Here is an 18,567-nt window from a genome sequence, read left to right as displayed (position 1 = left end):
GCTCAGGGCAAGGGGTTCCCGCAGGGTAGCACGAGCTGTGTGTCCTGCACACACTTGCTGCTGGGTGAGGGTCTTAACAAGGGTGGGGGGGGACAGGATCAAGGGTGTTCGGGAGCCCCAGACCCTGATGGTGCCTTCACAGTTTAYTGAAAGCTCTACCTGACCAAGCAATGCCTTAAAGCTGTTTTATGCTCCAAATCATCTCTTGCTACTCAAGCACCTAAGAAAATCTCACCAAGCTCAAACTCCTGTAAGTTGAGAGATGAAACCAAATTTGTGGGGTTTTCAAATGCCACCCCCCGCYGTGAAATAGCCTAGCATACGCATAGGCAGATGTGCCAAGCAGCAGGAAAAACAAACGAACAAACAAACAAACAGAGAAACACAGGAACAGGCCTGGTAAAATGTTAACAAATGAAAACCATGAACAGAATGCAGTGGATTTTCAGTTAGCTGCTATCGAGTCATCACTTCAGGTGTAGTTCAATGCAAAAGATAAGCATTTTACACAAAGCCACTTGAGATTTGCAGGTAGGATTAAGTCCAAAGTTCCCATTTCAGATTTGGTATTGTGGCTCAACTCCCCTTTCCCAGCCCCAGCAGTATTTTGGGGCTGTGCAGAGCACCGAATAGTAGTTCATCCCCCTCCAAAAAAACCAAAACACCTGGAAAGGGCTTCCTAGAGCAGAGCCCTGGAGGGTCCTATTCAGGCAGGGCTCTCTGCAAGGCCGTCCCTTGATCCTGAAAAGCCAAAAAAAMCACCTAATTTTGGCCACGACGGGTGCAAACCTTGACCAAACCCTGTCATTGAGCCCTCCCCATGAAGAGGCATCAAACGGGTGCCCCACAAGCCACCAAGGGCTTCCCACTGTTTGCACGTGCACAGTGGCGGGGCTGCTCTTCCCCAAAYCATGGAGATAAAGGAGTACAAAGCATTTTCCCCCTCACTTCTCTCATCMCACACCTGCTCAGTGCACAGAGCACATCCTCTAAAACAGAGTTTGTTCTTTGAGGGGCAGGAAGGGGACGGACAGACAGGGGAGGACACGGCTTTAACACACAGTGTTTGTTCAGCAAGTTCATCAGTAAATATCTGCCTTAGGTGGATGAGTTTGTTCTTTCATATGGCAGTGGGGAGAGGAATATGATTTGGGCAAGGCTAGAACACCGGGAAATATCCCCTTCTTCCCTTTCCCCATGCTGACCTCCAACACCGGCCCATCTTCAAAGTTACCACATCTCTCGTTTGTGATAGCACCAAGTTCTATCCCTTCTTCTCCCTATTGTAAACTTTAACCTGCTGGCCCAACAGCACAAAGGATTTGGCAGAAGCAGGCACGTGCTGTGAGTGCGCGCCACAAATACAGCTGGACCAACAGACACAACCCCCGCCACGTCACCCACAAAGCCTTACACAGCCTGAGAGCCGTAAGCACCTACCCACCTTCAGCAGCTACCCTAACTGTTTGTCAGCATCACAGACGGACAGGTTAGAAAGCACYGGAGAGCTAAAACTGGTTCCAATCCACAGCCCATCGGGAGAAATCCAGTGGGATGCAGCTGCATCACCCYGGCCTCGGTGCAGACCTCCTGTCCTGCCTCTGGCCACGGCTTCAATTCCCTTTGCAAGCAGCTCTGTGCTGGACGGGGCGGCTGTGCTGATCTTAGCGGCTTCCGCTGTTTATTTGTAACTTTGGAGCTTCTTCTAAAATTGTGCATTTAAATAAGAACATTCATTTTAACCTRRTACGCATCATATGAATTAAAAAATATCCTGTCCACACAATGCTAGGATATTTGCTTTCTTTCAAAAGGCCAAATTAAAAAAAAAAAAAAAAACAAAAGAAGAAACGGAAGAGACAGGTTACTTTGGCTGCAAATAATTCAAGAAAATCTGGCTCAACATTCTGCTTGTGTGTTTATGATGTACAATTTGAGTAAGATAAGACACTCTAGTCAGCTACTTCATCTGCGGTTACGTAGGAACAACAATACTCTTGGCCAGCAGGATGAGCAGAGCTAGATCCGCGTTTCCYTCTGCTTGCTGCAAAGCCTCCAGAGCTTCCCGCATGGCAAAGCCCGCGCGGAGGATCCGATTGACGTCGGCTGCAGGGAAGGCGGGCGGCGCAGGAGCAGCGGATGGGGGCTCGGAAGGGCCTGCAGGCGGGTGCAGCGGCGGTTCCTCAAACCCCGACGGCCACGGACCCTGGGGAGCCGGGGAGCTGCTCCTCCCAGGTGCTGCCGTGAGYGAGCGCTGAGGATCTTCAGACACATCTTTGTTCAGGGGAGCTTCAGAGGAAACAGATGCTTTGGGCTCTGAAGGCAGATCCGCTGGGTTCCTATCACATCCTGCTGAAATACTTGTCTGCTCAGAGCTCTGTTGCTGGTCAGCAGATGCCACAGCAGAGTTCAGCATGAGGAGGTCGCTCTTACCTGAGAGCTTCTGCATCTCTGTACCATCCTGCCCAACAGCTGGCTGCGTGTGACTGATAGACGTGACACAAGCGCTTGCTGCTCCACAACCACAACGTGCTTCCCCCAGGTGCTGCTCCGCGTTTCTGCCTTCAGAGCTCTCCGTACTGAAGGAGCAGCTTTGTTCCTGGCTGGCTGGGTCTACATCTTCATGCTTATCTTGAGGAAAGCCCTGATGGTTTGCTTGTTCTTTGTGAACCACTTCCAACTGAGAGACTTCTTCGGATGTGAGGATTTTACAGTCTCCTTGGCGATTGATAATCAAGAGTTTGTGAAGCTCTTTCAAGGCTGATGCGAGAGAGAAACATGACTCTTCTGAGGATGCCCCGGGGTTGATGTCCAGCTGAGGGATGCTGGAGGGGAAAGAGCTATTTTCAGAGGTTGAACTAGGCGACTCACACTCTGCAGAAATTTCGTTGGTGTCTCCAGACTGCAGCACATCACAAACRGCAACCGGATCATTCAAGGAGGAGTCAGACTTCATTGACTCCACCTCCATAGGAGGAGGATCCAGGCTGACATCAGATAGCCCTCCACTCTCAGCCTGCCATTCCTTGCTTGCTGAGCTGTGCACTTCAACCAGGGACTTCTCAGCCACATCTACCTCCATGAAGACTTCCACGTGCATACGGCGACAAGAAGCCGACACGGGAATCCTCCCTGTCACACCGGACACCCGTGCTTTCCCCAGCCCACTCCCTCTCGTTTCTGCAGGGGGGTTCTCTGCATGAATCTCTTTGCAATGCTCTTCTTCCACAGCAGGTTTCTCAACCCCAGCGACGCTGCAAGGACGTCCTGGGGCAGTCGTCTCATTTTGTTTCTCCAGATGTTCACTCAGGGGTTCTCTGCACATCTGATGGTCTTTGGGAAGCCGGTTCTTTAGTTCCTCCTGTTCTGGCACTTCTTTATTTCGCCCGTGCTTAGCAGCGGTGTCAGCCAAGCTGTTTCCTGGTGTTACTTCTAAAGGAGGCTCCTGACCGTGGCCTCGTTCTTTAGCATTACATTCCTTTAGACTGTCAGCAGACGTTTCTTTGAGTGTGTTATGTGAATGGCCAGTTGGACTGCAACAGGTCGCCTCCTCCACCAGAAGAGGACGGTCACAATTCGCCAAAGCAGCATTACTGGAAAGATGCTGTAATAAGAGAGGATGGCCTTTTCCTGGGATTCCCTGGCATTCATCTGAAGGCTCCAAAGACTTCACGGCTCTAGGATCAGCAGGCTCTGYGAGGCTAGATATGGGTGAGCAGATTGAAGCAGGGGCAGAGACGGAACGATCAAGTAATTGATTGGTGGGATTACAGAGCTTGGAACTTAGTTCTGAAGACTGGACTGGATTTTGAAACCCATCAGAAGCTGGTAACGAGGGCTCTTCCAGTGAGGTAGTTTCTTTGTCACTATTCTCTATGTATAGAGAGAAAGAGAAAGTAGCAGTTAAGATGTATGAGACCACCTTATTTCCAAGTATTTCTATCTATGGGATATAAGCTAAAAGGATAGCTTGCATATCAGCTTGGCACATCGTGTTCATTGGGAAATTATGCAGCAGAGCACCACTCCACTTATTACTAGTTATTAAGAGTTGTCAGACTGTCTAGAGTGCTACTAACTAAGGGGAAATCCAGTAATTACATCCAGCTGCAGACATTTAACTGCTGACAGCAAAAGACACAAGAAGCCACTTCCAAGGTGCTCGGATGTCTCATGACTAGAGGGAATTCAAACTTCAAAGTGTGCAAATATATCTAGAATCACTGAAGTTAATGAAAACCCAGAATCTCACTTTCAAGAGTCATTTTTTGAAGGAGAGCAAGATCTATGCTTCACTTCATGACACAGAAAAGATACTCCAGCAGCATGCTAGCACACAGTATTTTGAGAGGAAGGCTTCACTGATGCTACACAGTAGATCATTGAAGCTTAAATAACTTTAGGTTTTCTTATAGCCATAGCCTTTGCCTAAAGTGAGAACACAGGTGAGGAAACATCTTTTTTTTTTCTCCCCAATAGCAGGGCAGATGTGACAATGACAACAAAGAAAAGTAGGAGTCACAGCAATTGTTTGTTTTGCATTTTTCTGTGATATCTTAAGGTAAGCAGTGATTACAAAGCAAGATACTTAGAGGTCAACAAACATCCTTTGTGAGATTACGTCAGCTTGAACTGTAAYTGTTGATATAAAATACTTGACACTCCCTCTATTTGTTTATAGGTTAATGCTGCTCGCTCTTGTGTGGAAAGAAACTGGCTGCCCACTGGCATCTTTGAGAACAGCCTCTGTTGAAGCACTTCCATGTAARTGGGCAATCTTGGAGGTTTTAACTACAGCACCCCAACAATTCTGGGAGCCCGTATACTTCAAAAGTGGAAGGCAGCTGCCCAGCAGATTTTCAGGTAATTCAGACACGTTCGGGTTATCCCACTCCACAAAGAGCGCAAGATTTGCAAAGCTCAGGAATCAGTAACCTCAGGACTTACCTGGATCACTTCAGAGCAGACAGCTATGCATGGCAGCTCATGCACACAATTTACTACTATTTTTTCCTAAATTAACTAGTTAAATTGTTTAACTGTGCACATGTAGCCATTACGGGTTAAGTAGCATCTGGTCAGTAAATTAAAGCCATTAGAAAGTTTACTACCAGCAACTATTTGCCTACCTTTTAAAGTCTTCACACTTGCTTGTCACATAAAAACCCAAATAACTGGTGAATTGGGGATGGGGATCTGTGACATACCCCTGCTCTGYTGCATTAACAAATCCAACAATAAATTCAATTCAATTTCAAATAAATAATTCTGTACAACAGCACAATGACCTCTGGGTTCACCAGATCTGCTTTCATCTCTGTTTAGGACATACTGTTATCAGCAGCATCTCATGCTGATCCATTTTGTGCCTGACTGCCCTGAACTGCCACGCAATTTTAAGAAATTTGCCGTCTCCACACAACTCTATTTTGGGTTAAGGAACCAGAAGTGCTTTAGATAAACGAGTGATGCCTGGAGAGCGCAGGAAAGACGTGGAGGCCCATGGAGGAAGGGCTCCAGCTTTCCTAAGAAATTCACATCAATTCATTGTCTTTGGTCAAGCAAGGCAGATCTTTCTCCCACGTTCTTAAGTGAAGGAGTTGATAATTTCACCCCACGTGGATTTCTCCGCAGTATAATTTAAAGCAAGGATGGCCCTGCTGCTGYTAGCGTGAAGGTAGGACTGAAAGTTTAGAAACTGGCAGCTATAAATACCTGGTCTGTGGCCCACTCCAGCTGCAGTAAACACACACTACATGCATCAAGGCTTCTGATGTTCTGTTTGGATTAGGAAACAAACACAGCAAATTTGCATTAACATTCAAAGCACACACAACATGCATGGTTATAGTCCTTATCTTCCTCCCCCAGCTGTCTGTAATTAGAGCACCCCGGGCAGCAGGAACTTTTTCCCATTGATTTTTTTTTCTCAAAAAAGCGCTCTGCTTGCCGTTGTGGTGTCCGGAAAATTCATCATGTTCAGGTCATCACGTCAAAAAAATCTCTCTGTAATAGAATAACTGCAACGCTGTTTTGTATTGTGTGAACTTTCAAAGTGCTCTGTAGGGCAACAAACAGGAGCCCCGTTGCAGGGAAATGAGACCTGAGACAACACCAGAGTACCCCAGTCCTGCTCCCAGCCTCGTCCTGTGCCACCGTATGCAAGAGGACACAAGCAGACTTCAGCTTGCTGCAAGTGGAGGGAGAAAGAGCTGGGGTGAAAGATGCCAGAGACACCCCCAAAAGAAACTGCTGCCTGAGGCAAGAGTACAGCAAGCAAAGCAACAGTCAGGAGTCAAGCAGAACTCATTGTCTCCTCTGCATGGAGAACAGATGAATTACACGTCTCTGTCAATAGCACCAAACCCCGCTTGTCAGGAAAAATTAAACAGGTGAACTTATTTTRCTAATAAGCCTGTGCAGATTTATCAGGTCTCATGTTTTCACTAGAACACTAGCAGGGCCTTTGCTGCAATAGCACATGCTCTGCTATTGAAGTATGCAGGATTTACTTTGTCCAGGCGTTCCCTATGCAACGCTTGGTCCTGYGGAATTTGTTTTACCGCTTCCCTCTCCTTCCCCATAGGCCTTCAAACTCAACAGCCTTAAAAATATAGCTGGGTTTTATCTTAAGTCTTCTTTATAAAATAAAATATACACAGGCTTACTGGGAAGAGCTGACTAACCGTGCTCGTACGTACAGCTACGTTTGTCTGCGTTGGGTACYGTGGCTGGAATCTGCCTGTCTGCCTCGGGTATTTATCTCCTTTATTCTTCATTAGAGGAAGGTGGTGCATTACACGCTGCGATGCAGCATCTCTGACAGATACCCTTTGGTACAAAATAGAGCAGCAGCTGCACRAAGTCATTCACCCATCCTACTGGTTGCACATCTTGTTTCATGCAACTATCACAACTTGGCAAAATTTAAGTATTAAAAAGCCAGAATCATCCTGCACATTTTGCAGACCACTCATCTTCCATAAGGGTGACAGAAAGGCTCCAGACCCAGGGTACAAATGAAAACAGGTGGTTTCTTTCCTCTTTATATATAGTGATATTATTATGTTCATGCTCTCTGCTGCAAAACCAACCTTTTGGGGAGGGGGCAGAGCTCTCCTTACATTCACTGGCTCTGTAATAAGGGTCTAATCAGTCAAATATGTCAAGGGATCATAGTCATTCAGAGCGCAGAAGTAGCTGATACTCTGCCGAGTGCTCCTCAGCATCATCCTCATAGTCACCCTTCTCACAGGGCAGCTATGGGAGCCGAATCCCGACCTCGTCAAGGAAATCAAGGCAGCTAATGCTGGGAACAAGCTCTTCTCTGCCCAGGGCGCTGGTGGGGAGAAATTCCTCCCTATACCAGGGAAATTACTCGAGTTGCAAATAGGTGCAGTGCCCTTTGTGTCAACGCTTTCTGGATTAAAAAGCCACACGTGTGRGTAAGTTGCTTGGAAATGCCTCCCGCCACACCAGCTTTGGTGTTTCATTCCTGTCACTTTTTGGAGTTTTTCCACCGTCGCTGAGCTGACAGTAGTTTGGGGGAGCCAAGGGGGAAACCAATGGATTGCACATTGGTTGCTTAAAAAAAGAAAAGCTCCCAAACGTGGGGCAAACGTGTAAGATGTAGGAGACCACAGCATTGGGCAGGATGGTCTTGCTGTACACAGAAAAACATCCTGGGACACCTCCACCTCAGCTGCTTTTTCCTCAGGCCTGGAAATACCCTCAGGCCAGCTGCCAAGCCCCGGGAGCCRGGCCACAGGGGTGGCAGCGGATGAATAAGGCTCAGGAATGTAATCCAGGTGCACTCAAAGGAGAACTTTAATAGCCTAGTGATGTACAGGTGTTTCTGTTGTACCACCTGCTAGAAGGCAGCGGAAATTCAAGCTGTTATAAAAGAACACAGGTCTTGTGGGGAGCCGAGTTGCTTGGCGCTGCACTATATCCACTCTCTGTTTCTGCCTCTGTTCTTGTTTCCTGTTCTTTGACTTGGTTTTCTTGGTGCCATCTAGCAGCAACTAAGAGTTTTGGAAGAGAGGAAGAGGGCACATATGTTAATACTTGSACATTTGAAGATACAGCTAACAACTGCCTGTGTGCCAGAGGCTTGGGATACATTTTAGGATTTATATACAGTCAATCTAAACCTCATCCCACTCACTCACATTCCACAAGCACTCAGTGAAGACCCAAAATGCTTTTTCTGCTCCAAGACTGAAATCTTCCACATTCCTTTGGGGCTCAGTATCAATAGAAAATCGGAGACTGCTGATTAGCCTTAAAAGCCACGCGGCCTTTCAAACTGCACAAGGACGTAAGTAGCTTTGATTTCAGTCATTTTAACCTTTTGTTTGTTTTTGATTAAAGAATTTTGCTCAAATTCTCCAATGATAAAGACTCACATTTTGCAGACTGGGAGGTTTTTGGGTTCTATTCAACCCTTTCAGATGACAATCAAATCGAACCATGGTGTCCAAAAAAAGATGACCTTAAATGTTGAGATATTAAATAATAATAATAATAATCAGCCTTGTCTGCATCAACCTCAGAATTTGCACGAGAATTACCCTACATTTTCCTCTTGCAGGGTACGTGGAACTAGAACTAGCTCAAGTAACCAAGCCTGACCCTTAGGTATATGAAAACCTGACAGCAGCAAGGCTCAAGCTGTTTCGCACTGCGGTTCTGCCTTTGCTGCAGCCTGAGTTAATGAGCATTCAAACTGGACAAGGCARAGGGACAAACGGGCACAGTCCTGTCCTCTCCTTAATGCAACTCAGTTACTTGCAAGTACGTCACTATCAATTTTTGGACTATAGGCAGCAAGTATGAAAGAAAAACTTAAGTGCGTTATAACAGCAAACCAGAGGAAACCTTCAATTTGAAATATGGACAGGTGTTTTCACTAGTGCCTTAAAAGACAGCAATAAAAATAAGAAAGAAATCAAACCCCATCAGCTTACATACAACCCAGCAAAGACRTGGGGGTTTGTTGGGGGAAAAGGCATCTTCCTGTGTGCTTTCAAAGGAAAAGGTAGGAGGAAAGCTCCAAACCAGCTTCCCTTTAAAACAAATGCATACAAAGTGTTACCTTTCTATCAGTTTTGAAGGGGGCCTAAGGTGTGAGCTATTCACCATTCCACTGCAAGAATGGAAAACACACAAGTGAAGGTTTCCTTTAAGCAGATGTAAATATAGAAGAGTTAAAAAGAAAACCCACACTTCAGACAGCTTGGTTCATAGCTCAGCACTCAGCTATTTGGGATCTCCACCTAACTAAACGCTGCTATGCAGCCTATGGCTTCTGSAGGCACAAGGAACAGAACTGTAGGAGAGGGAAAATTCTTCTTGCAGCGGCCTATACCCAGCTGATGGCGTGGCATTAACACGGGAATTCAGCTGCCTCTACTGAATGAATAGGAAATAAGCTATTTAGAGCAATAGTAATCTTCTAAAAGCAGCAATTTATCTTCCAGGGGTGCAAACACATTCTTTGGAGAACAGTAAGAAAAAAAAATGCTGAAACAGGAGTATTTTGAAATGAACTCACACTGTCCCCGAGCAAATAGGTGGGTATAAACGGCAAGTAAACACATTGTACAAAAATATATAGCTCTTAAGCAACTGGCTACAGATGCGCCTTCAGATCACTGTCCAYGGAAAGCCAAAACAGCTGCCAAAAAAGGGCATTTACTTTTCTACCAGAGATTTGTACTTGCTGTTAAGGTTCCCATGTTTTTACAAGCTGGAGCTGCTAGGAGGTCACAGCAGCTGCCACACTGCTCCATTTACGCGCTGACTAAAGCTTCGCCTGGGCACACGCGCCCCTGGCTGAGCTCTACAGCCTGAGCCACGTGAGCAGGTGCCACAGACATTAATTTGTCCCCACATCTTCAAAGARCAAGAGCAGGAAGTGGCAAAGAGAGCACAAGTTAAACAGCCAGCACCCCCAAATGCCTTCATGCTGACAGACGCTGTTGTACGGCGGGACAAAGAGGTGCAATTAGAGGCCGTGAGCAAGAAAGCACCTTTCTCCCCACTATTTACTGACACTGCATGAGATTACACTGGATTACAGCCACTATTAAGCCAAGAAGGGGCTTCCCGTTGACTGCTGACAGACATCCTGACGCAGAGCAAGAAACTCGGGGCAAGCGTCATTGCAGCTGGGCTCCCTGGGGTACCTGCTTCCTCTACAGACTTCTGCAGCGCTTCGGCCAGCTCCTGGTCRGCGATCTCGTCGGGGCGCAGGTCGTCGCGCCCGGCTCCGTAGGCCAGCCGGGCGCACTCCGGGAGCTCGCCCTCCGGGAGGAAGGCCGTCTGCGAGCCCGTGGTGCCGATCACCAGCACGTTCTTCTTGAGATCAATGGAGCACTACGGGAGAGCACCAAGACACAAGGGCCCGCGTAAGAACCGGAAGATTCCAGGAGAAAAAGGAAAGCCAAAGCACGTTGARCAGTTTAATTCCAAGAGGAACAGCTCACAGACAGTAAAGCAAAGGTAGGCCGAGAGCTTCAGCTCTAGGCAAGGGCCCATGGATGCCTTCACCTGTAACAAGTCATTCTGTTCCAAAGCTTCGAGCATCTCTGTTCAGAGCAAAAAACGTCAGGGCGCAGCCAGACACCATGCAGCTTGGTGACATACATCACAGCTACGTCTTCCACAACTGATGGGAAGACAGCCCTCTGTTCTCGCTCCAGAAATTCTAGGAAATTCACAGGAATGGCATTTATGCCACAGGTAGCGACTGACATGGAAGAGCCAGTAACTGCTTCAGAACAGTTCGTGTTACCTGATGCCTCTTCAGCATATCCAGTCCTAGCAGCATGTCCATGGGCTGCTCTTCAAGGATGGAGAAGGAACACGCCAGGAAATCCCCTTCAATCTGAACCTGAGCTGAAAGGCAAGGAAGACCAGTTACCACCCCACAGGCTAACACTTTTCCTGCAGAATCAACATGTCCCCTGTGTCTGCAGGAGCTGAAAACTCCCCTCAACTAAACGGTTAAGATAATAAAGGGCTAAGAAAAGCACTAAGATGGACGGAAGCCAGATTACTGTGCCCAAGTCAAATGAACATCCATCCAATGCCCTTTTATCTTACTCTGTGGGAATTTATATCATTCACAGTGTTAAATTAGAGGCAGATGAAATGGCACCCCAGCTGCCCCAAGGAGGAGCTCTGTGCTTACCTAAGTGCACCCTGCCAATGATCTTCTGTGTCCCCACACCCTTCGCAATGCCAGCCCACCGCCGATCGACCAGCCTCATAATGTTGCACCTTTCAGCACAAGATTGGCTCATGATGGTCATCTGGGCACCTGCCGATGAGACAATTAAGAATTACAAATCACAATTAAGAATTACGAATCCGCCTGCTTTTAATTTACACCAGGTGTATGCCCAGAGATGAGCATTGACTGTAAAGTATGTATTGCTGTTGAGCTGGAATAACCCGAGGACTTTCCCTTTAAAGTTGTGGATGGAAAAACAGCATTAAAGGCAAGCAAAAATCCACTCATCTGCAAATTGAAGGCACAGGTTTGGCAGGGACCTTTCTAGCACTGCAACCAGCAGCTAGCAGAAATTTCAACCGATCCCAGGGGGTTCAATCACTCATCTGCAGTGCTTCCCAAAGCATCTCAACTATTTGCTCTGTTTGCCTCCCAAAACATTCAGAATGCTCTCAAATTTTAATTAGATGCGTTTAAAAAAATCCTTTAATATCAGACTTCACAACAGAAAGAAAATATTTCAGGCAAAAACTTCAGGAGTGTTTCCTGTCTCCCTCAATGAGCCAGAGGAGGGTATGGAGCAAGAAGTGAAGACAATTCACCTGAGTCGACGAAGGCTTTCACCGGGTGCCCGTTGACTTTGCAGTTGATGTAGAGCATCACCACCTGGCCAAAACTCTCGGGAGCTTCCTCCATTGCTATCGTCATATTTTCTTCAATATTTTGTTGCCTAAATTTAAAAGGAGGACAATGTCAAAAGTTTAAAAAAAAAAAAAGCAAACCAGTAGTTTCATGGGCATCCTTTTGAGCTGCAGACAACTCTGATAATCCCACCCACTCCAGTCCATCAGTACAGTCTATCAGTAGTTAAAACAAGTTAAAAAAAACTTGTTTAAACCACCGACTTCTTCCATAGCTAAATACAGCCTTAGCAGAGGAACTGCTAGCAGTGATGGTCTTAATCCATAGGTACCAGGTCATTTCCCAGGAGGAAGAACCCTTCCAGGGTCTCACAACTTGCACTACTGCGTTCAGCACCCAAGACATTTGCACCTCCCAGACTTCTGCTTGTCCTCAGAGGGTTAACCAAGAGGATGGGTGGCAGAAACACTGTATGTTAGTTAGTCACTCTGAAATAAAGCACCCCATGCACATGATGAAGATGTTGCCAGTAGCTACAGCGTTGGAATCCCACACAGCAGCGGAGCGCTGAAATCTTCCGGCACTTCCCTGGTATCTCATCTTTTGCAGGCATCGGGATAGAAGGAGGGCAACAAATCTGCACAGAGGACACCACCACGGCCACCACAAGCYCTCGCTGCACATAGAGCCCTACAGGAGACCTCGCAATCCCTGCTGCCGGCCTTGCAGGAATCTTGAGAGTGATGGGATCAGCAGTGACAGCATCTGAAACAGCTCATCTATCCAGAAAAAAAAAAGGGCTTCTAGCTTGGAAACAATTTTGCCTGCCCTCTCGGGAGRGGACAGAGACTAAACCCTTCTCTTGCCTTTGCGGAGACTGGAGTCACCTTCCTAGAACGAGATGGGTAGATAGGGTTTCTTTGGGGGGAAGGGAGCTGGCATCACATACACACAAAAATCAAGCAGTATCAGAGACCTGGCTTTCTTGGGAACTAAAGCACCCTGCTGCGCTGCCACTAGTCCACTCTGCCTTCAGATACACATGCAGCAACTTGAAAAACCACACATTAGACGGTCTCTTAGTATTTAAGCTTAACTAAGGTCTATTAGAATGGYGGTTCTGCAATTGAAGCCTTCTTGTTAAAAGTATTATCCCCTTTTTCTCTCTCTGCTTGGCACTGCTCCCACATGGGAAAACTGAAACATGGCTTGGAAAGGCTGTGTGTGAAATCTGGGCACTGTGAGATGCCCAAACTGTTCTATAGCAGCTGCACAACCTCCCCAATCTTCATTCCTCCCAATTCTCCACCTCTGAGGCAAGGAAAGTGCTCCTGCACCTCAGAATTTTGCTATCTCTAAATAGCAGTGCTGAAAATATAATGCATAAATGGTAATCATTTATCCTGCATTCATAATCCCTGTCAGTCATAATGCAAGAATTCACTTTCTTATCACAAATGAATTTCGGTCTTGGCCAACTACAAGCCCTATGGGACAGATGTTTCGACATGAGGAAAAACACACCAGCCACGTTCGGACTCAGGATTTATCAGTCCATTTAAGGAGTGCAATTACCTTTGGAAGACAGAACAGAAGAGCAAGTGCCAACAAGCAGAACCACCATTTCTCTAGCGTGACCCTTTTGACAGCAGTGAGGTTCGGAGTCTGGAATTAGCCAGTTAACAAGCAAGAGAAGATACCACAGTGCTGAGCAAAGAACTCGGTTTAGAGACCTGCAAGGGCCCAGTTCTCAGCTTTAAGAGAGGCCTAAGGCACCTAAACACCATCTCTCGAGAACATCTCTGCTAAGCACTTTCCCTCTGTGCTCTTCACGATTTCAGCCGGGCAGCGCTGCTGCAGCTGATGCTCTGTGCAGATCTATCCACAAGGATGGAATGTGCCTACAGATTCCCGGTTCCCAAACTTCCCACAGGCAAAGGTAGCCCCACACACCTCCCCACAAGCAAATTTCTGTCTTAAGGCAACATCTGAACACATTTTCGTGTGTCCTTCAAGGSAAAAGCACTAGGCTGGAAGTTCCCTGTAAAAAGAGTTCCCTAAAGACCTCCAAGAGCCTGGGTGTGACTGTGACCTGCTACCTTATGTCTTCTTCTATCTTGGCCTGCGCCTCAAGATCGAAAGGGTCGGCTGAATAGAGTCGGATCCTCTCCTGCTCCCGCCGCGCTCGGTCCTGCTGTTGCTCCACCAACACCCTGGTGAACTTCTCTGCAGTAACAAAGAGATACAGAAATGCTTTTTACTGGAAATCACTCTTATAAATTAACTTGTGGCATACCCAGCTTTTTTGCTTGTTTGCTTTTTAATGTCAGCACACACTCAGGGATAGAATGAGCAACAGTTGCAAGAGGCTTCCTCTGAAGGCAGTACAGACTTGAGAATCTGCTAAGATGTCAGGAAAACTACATGGAAGTATTTCTCCTTGTGTCCAACACCCAAACACAGTGATGCTGTGTGAGTGTATTTCCTTACACGTGTTTTTGAATAAAAGAAAATATGAAAATACGAAGACACCACTATTTGCAGAGTGCCTACACGACACTTGGAAAGCACATCTGCAAAAACAGCAGACAAGTTGCACCCAGAGCAGAAATTCTGAAAGCAGAATTTGAACAYAAGCTTCTAGCTTGAATCACCCACAAGCATTTCGAGAAGTCTTCMGACCCCCTCTCTTTTTCACTGAGGAGAAAATAGGCACAATARCAGTAATACACTTTCCTTTGCTTGCAGATATCAAAGCATTTTACAGATGCACTAATTATTACACCTGTTTGTAAAGAAGCAAAAGCATTTGAGTGAAGAGTCTCAGCAGCAGAGATAGAATTGAGATTTCTTARCTCTAAGATCTACATCTACGAGAAATGATTGCAAAAATATATTGTACTTTTCGCTCAGCAACCCCTGCAAAACAACTGTAGATTCGGCAAGGAGCAGAAGCAACATTCTTAGACATAAATAGACAAAATAAAGAGATGTAAAACAAATGGACATAAATAAATAACTTCAAACCCAAACAGCACGAGCCAAGAGATGGACACTACAGTGCCTAAAGCTGAATTCCCACCACTGTAGTCAACAGGAGCAAGCAGGGCCACTTGCTTCAGGAAATCTAGCCACACGTCCTAGTGACACAGCTTTTTAAAAACTCATTTTTGGAAAACACTGCTTTTTTATAATGCTTGAATCTTATCACATGCATTCCCAGGAGCAAATGGCTATAAAGCAAGTTCCGTGAGCACAAGAGGTTGTGCTTTAGCTCCAAGTAACGCAGCTCCCTGAAGCAGCTCCCGGGCTCCAGGTCTGCTACATGCTCACGAAGGCACTACCTGCCTTTGATTTCTTTTACCCCTTTTTCTCTCTTGGCTTCAGTGCAGTGGGTACCTTCTAACGTGCTGCAATGCACGCAGCACGAGTACGTGGCAGGAATCTACGCACGGATTCGGACATCGGAGGTAGGGTACAACTGGATTTGTGCCCACAAACTGATTACAGTGCAGCCAGGTAAAGCTGCTTCTCCTAACATGGCACTGCAGCAATTTGGGGCGAAAAACACACACCTGAATCAAAGCTTAATGTGCAGAGCAGGCACTAAAGCTTAGCAGGTGAGCCAGTTCTGGCTATCTTGAGCTGAACTTATTTCCTATGCCAACATCAGCACATTCTTCCCAAAGTGAGGAATGTCTCTTCTGAGCCACAGACAGACGGCTCAAGAGGTGAGAAGAACCTTTAGAAAGCAGAGGAAGTCTTTAGCTCAATGGATACGAGCTAAAGTCAGAACAAACGTGCAACAGGCCAACCACATCCATGCAAGGTCCCTTGTAGCTTCATCTAAGGGAGAAATCATTAGGATATATCTTCAAAAATGTGTGTGTGGCGGGGGGAGAAGATCTCCCACTAGAAACTCCTCCTCTTCCTTCAACTCTCCAAACTGAACGAAATACATTTCCTAACTGAAATAGCTTCCTAGCTTCCCGAGCTTGACAAATACATCTTTTAGTGATCGCAACCGCTCCGCCTTCATTCCAAAAAAAAAACACTGTACCAGAGTTCAAAGTTTCATCAGATGAGGCACGAGGCTGCAAGATCAGCTACTCGCCTGCAGGGAAAGGGACGGACACCGTGCTGTAATTCACCTGTGCTATAGTGTGACCACATCACATTAAAATTTTCAAGTGTTTGAAGTTGTGACATCTTGGCAGCAGAGTTGTTCTGGGAAAAACTCCCTCAAGGAACCAGGCACTTCTTCCGTAAACCATCCAGCAATGGGACACACACCCCTTTTTCTCTCTTTTTCTGCAGCCTGCTTCTTTAGCAATTGGTATTTCAACATCTTGCTTTCCATGGAGGCCTGGGGGTGGTTCTGGGACACAGCCAGTGCAGCATCACCACTGGGAACTGGTGAATTCAGGGAATGAGTGCAGAGAASAAGCTGAGCTGCTCTTGCTCACAGCACCAATTCCTCTGCCCACCTGATCCTTCACAGTGGGGCACAGAGGATACTCAAAAAGCCAASGGGGAAGAATAAGCAAAGCTGTAGCTGGACATGGTCTTGCCTGAGGGAGAAGTTGCCTTCAGCATTTCCAGCTTGYACTTTTTATCGGCATTACCAGCGCGTTGCCAGCGAACACTCCAGCTAGTTGAACAGTTGCGACTGCCTTTTATTAGAACGGAGCTCCAAGAGATTTAAAACCATCTCATGCTGGTAAAAAAAACCAAACAGAAACCGACTCACCGAGGTCTCCGCTGAGGAGCGCCTCGGCGAGAGGCGGGTTGCGCTCCTTCAGCAGCGACAGCTCGTGGGGGTTGGCCAGCAGCATCTCCCGCAGCAGAGCGGGGTTGTCCAGGCCCTGCGGGAAGGCGGGCGCCTCCGGGGGCGAGGGCCGTGGGGGCTGCGCCGGCGGCCGCCGCTGCTGCTGCGCCGACGTCCCGGGAACGGCGATGCTGCTGAAGTCTATCCGGGGCAGACCTGGAGGGGGAAGAGGTCAGCTCGTATTTGCAATCATGGTTAGGGGAAAAAAAAAAAAAGAAAAAAAAGCACAGCAAGGACAAGCAGGGCACAACGCTGCAATATTTGACCAAGTCTAAGTCGAAATCCATGTCAGAAGGCTTCACCCAAACACTGCCACATACCAGGTTATTAGGTTARGAATGCTGGCACATATTTACATAAGCAGCCTTTTTTTTCAGCAATGCACTTACTGAATCACAGTTACTTCCAGCTTTGCAAATGCAAATACCACAGAGAGATCACAAGCTAAGCCAGTGTCTCTATGGCACTTGGAATCTCTCAGAAAAGATTTAAAAAAATAAAAGTCAGGACTAGCATTTCTGCAGACCTGCATTGCAGGTACCAAGCCCCCAGCTACGGCAGGGGCACCAGCACCTCACCCGCTGCTCCCGAGCCTTTTCTACAGCCTGGAGTCACTGCCGCTTTTCCAGGCACGCCCACAGAGCAGGGATTTGCCAGAAATTCCAGCAGGTAACACAAAGCCAGGGCTCCCCTCGCACACTAGGGCTTTAGAGGAGCGTGGCTGGGTTTGTTCAGACCCAGCTTCCCTGGGCACGTGGCACAACCCAGGCGCAGAGCACGCGGCGCAGCAGCCTTGCACGGGTCGGAGTCGCGCGGCCTGCGCGTTACTGCAGCGCTGTGCAGCACGGGAAGGGCACCGGCGGCCTCGGGAAAAGCCACGGGCCTTGGGAAAAGCCACGGGCCYTTTCTGAACAAGTTTCTTTTGCTTTCCCTATCCTTCCTCAGCAAAACGGAAACATTTAGTTTTTTGAATAAAAAGTTTATTAGGTAGCCAACCCCTCTACTAATTTAAAAGCAACGTCCTCGGCCTCATTTCTAGCCATTTCCCAATGCTCCTGCCCAGCACAGCATTAAAGGGGAGAGAGTTCACATCTGAAACACTGATGCTTTTGGATGCCAGGATCAGACACTTCACCCAAGTTCCGTCTCACCTGGGAAGTGGATCGGCGGCCGCGGCTCCACGTTCTCCTTCTGTCGCAGGATCACCACGTCGCCGTCCTTCAGGCCATAGGAGGCCAAAGATCTGCTGTTATCAGTCAGCGGTCGCTCTGCATAGACAATCTGTGCATGGAGAGAGGGCAGTGAAAAGCAGCCYGGGTGACTAAGCAAAACTCCAAGCAGTTTATTCTTCGCTTGCTTTTTCGGGAAAGCGTTCCAGGTGCTGTTCTGGAGCCACCTCAAACTTCACAACATCAACGATTCCATCCAAGATGTCCATCAGGCTTGGACAGGCCCTGCCAATGCAGCTCTAAGTTCAGGCAGAGAGAGACCTCAACACCTGATTGTTGGCCAAGCACATGAAATTAGTCTTACAGAAATCCAGTAGCGCCAAAATCCAACAGCTCTGAGAGAGGCTGATCTCGTGGAGACCAACATCGCTAACGAGAGGGCGGCCTTGCATCAGGTGCACTTGTCCCACATTTCTAGTCGAGTGAATCTCTACGATTACCCAAGTCATGGCTTAAAGCAGTATCCCTCTGCATCAGCACCTACTGACCAARGACTCCACTGTGGACACGCACACAGTGCTGATCAGGGTAGATAAACGACTAGATCACCTATAGATCCATGATCTCTGCCTTTATGCACAACTCGGCTCTCCAGAACAACCAGTTTTACCAGAACCCCAGTCCTTTGC

General features: G+C 47.3%; 2 protein-coding genes across 2 annotated transcripts; both read right to left on the bottom strand.

Annotated features, from left to right (window-relative positions):
• Window positions 1-1,833: 1,833 nt before the first annotated feature.
• On the bottom strand, window positions 1,834-3,870 carry RSC1A1 (regulator of solute carriers 1). The gene has a single exon (XM_026053587.1). It carries the CDS (start codon window positions 3,323-3,325, stop codon window positions 1,976-1,978), a length of 1,350 nt encoding a protein of 449 aa, XP_025909372.1. The 5' UTR covers window positions 3,326-3,870; the 3' UTR covers window positions 1,834-1,975.
• A 4,026-nt stretch (window positions 3,871-7,896) lies between these two features.
• On the bottom strand, window positions 7,897-18,305 carry DDI2 (DNA damage inducible 1 homolog 2). The gene is made up of 9 exons (XM_026053556.1): window positions 18,243-18,305; window positions 17,861-17,990; window positions 16,632-16,865; window positions 13,981-14,107; window positions 11,842-11,969; window positions 11,198-11,326; window positions 10,799-10,902; window positions 10,191-10,380; window positions 7,897-8,024 (listed from the first exon to the last, which is right to left on the bottom strand). The coding sequence occupies exons 1-9, from the start codon at window positions 18,303-18,305 to the stop codon at window positions 7,897-7,899; spliced, it is 1,233 nt and encodes a 410-aa protein (XP_025909341.1).
• Window positions 18,306-18,567: the final 262 nt, after the last annotated feature.

This window comes from Nothoprocta perdicaria, unplaced genomic scaffold (assembly GCF_003342845.1).
Source record: "Nothoprocta perdicaria isolate Ctin4 unplaced genomic scaffold, notPer1 scaffold_117, whole genome shotgun sequence".
Lineage (NCBI taxonomy): Eukaryota > Metazoa > Chordata > Aves > Tinamiformes > Tinamidae > Nothoprocta > Nothoprocta perdicaria.
The sequence above is the reverse complement of the archived record's forward strand: the minus strand, read 5'-3'. Positions and strand labels throughout refer to the sequence as shown.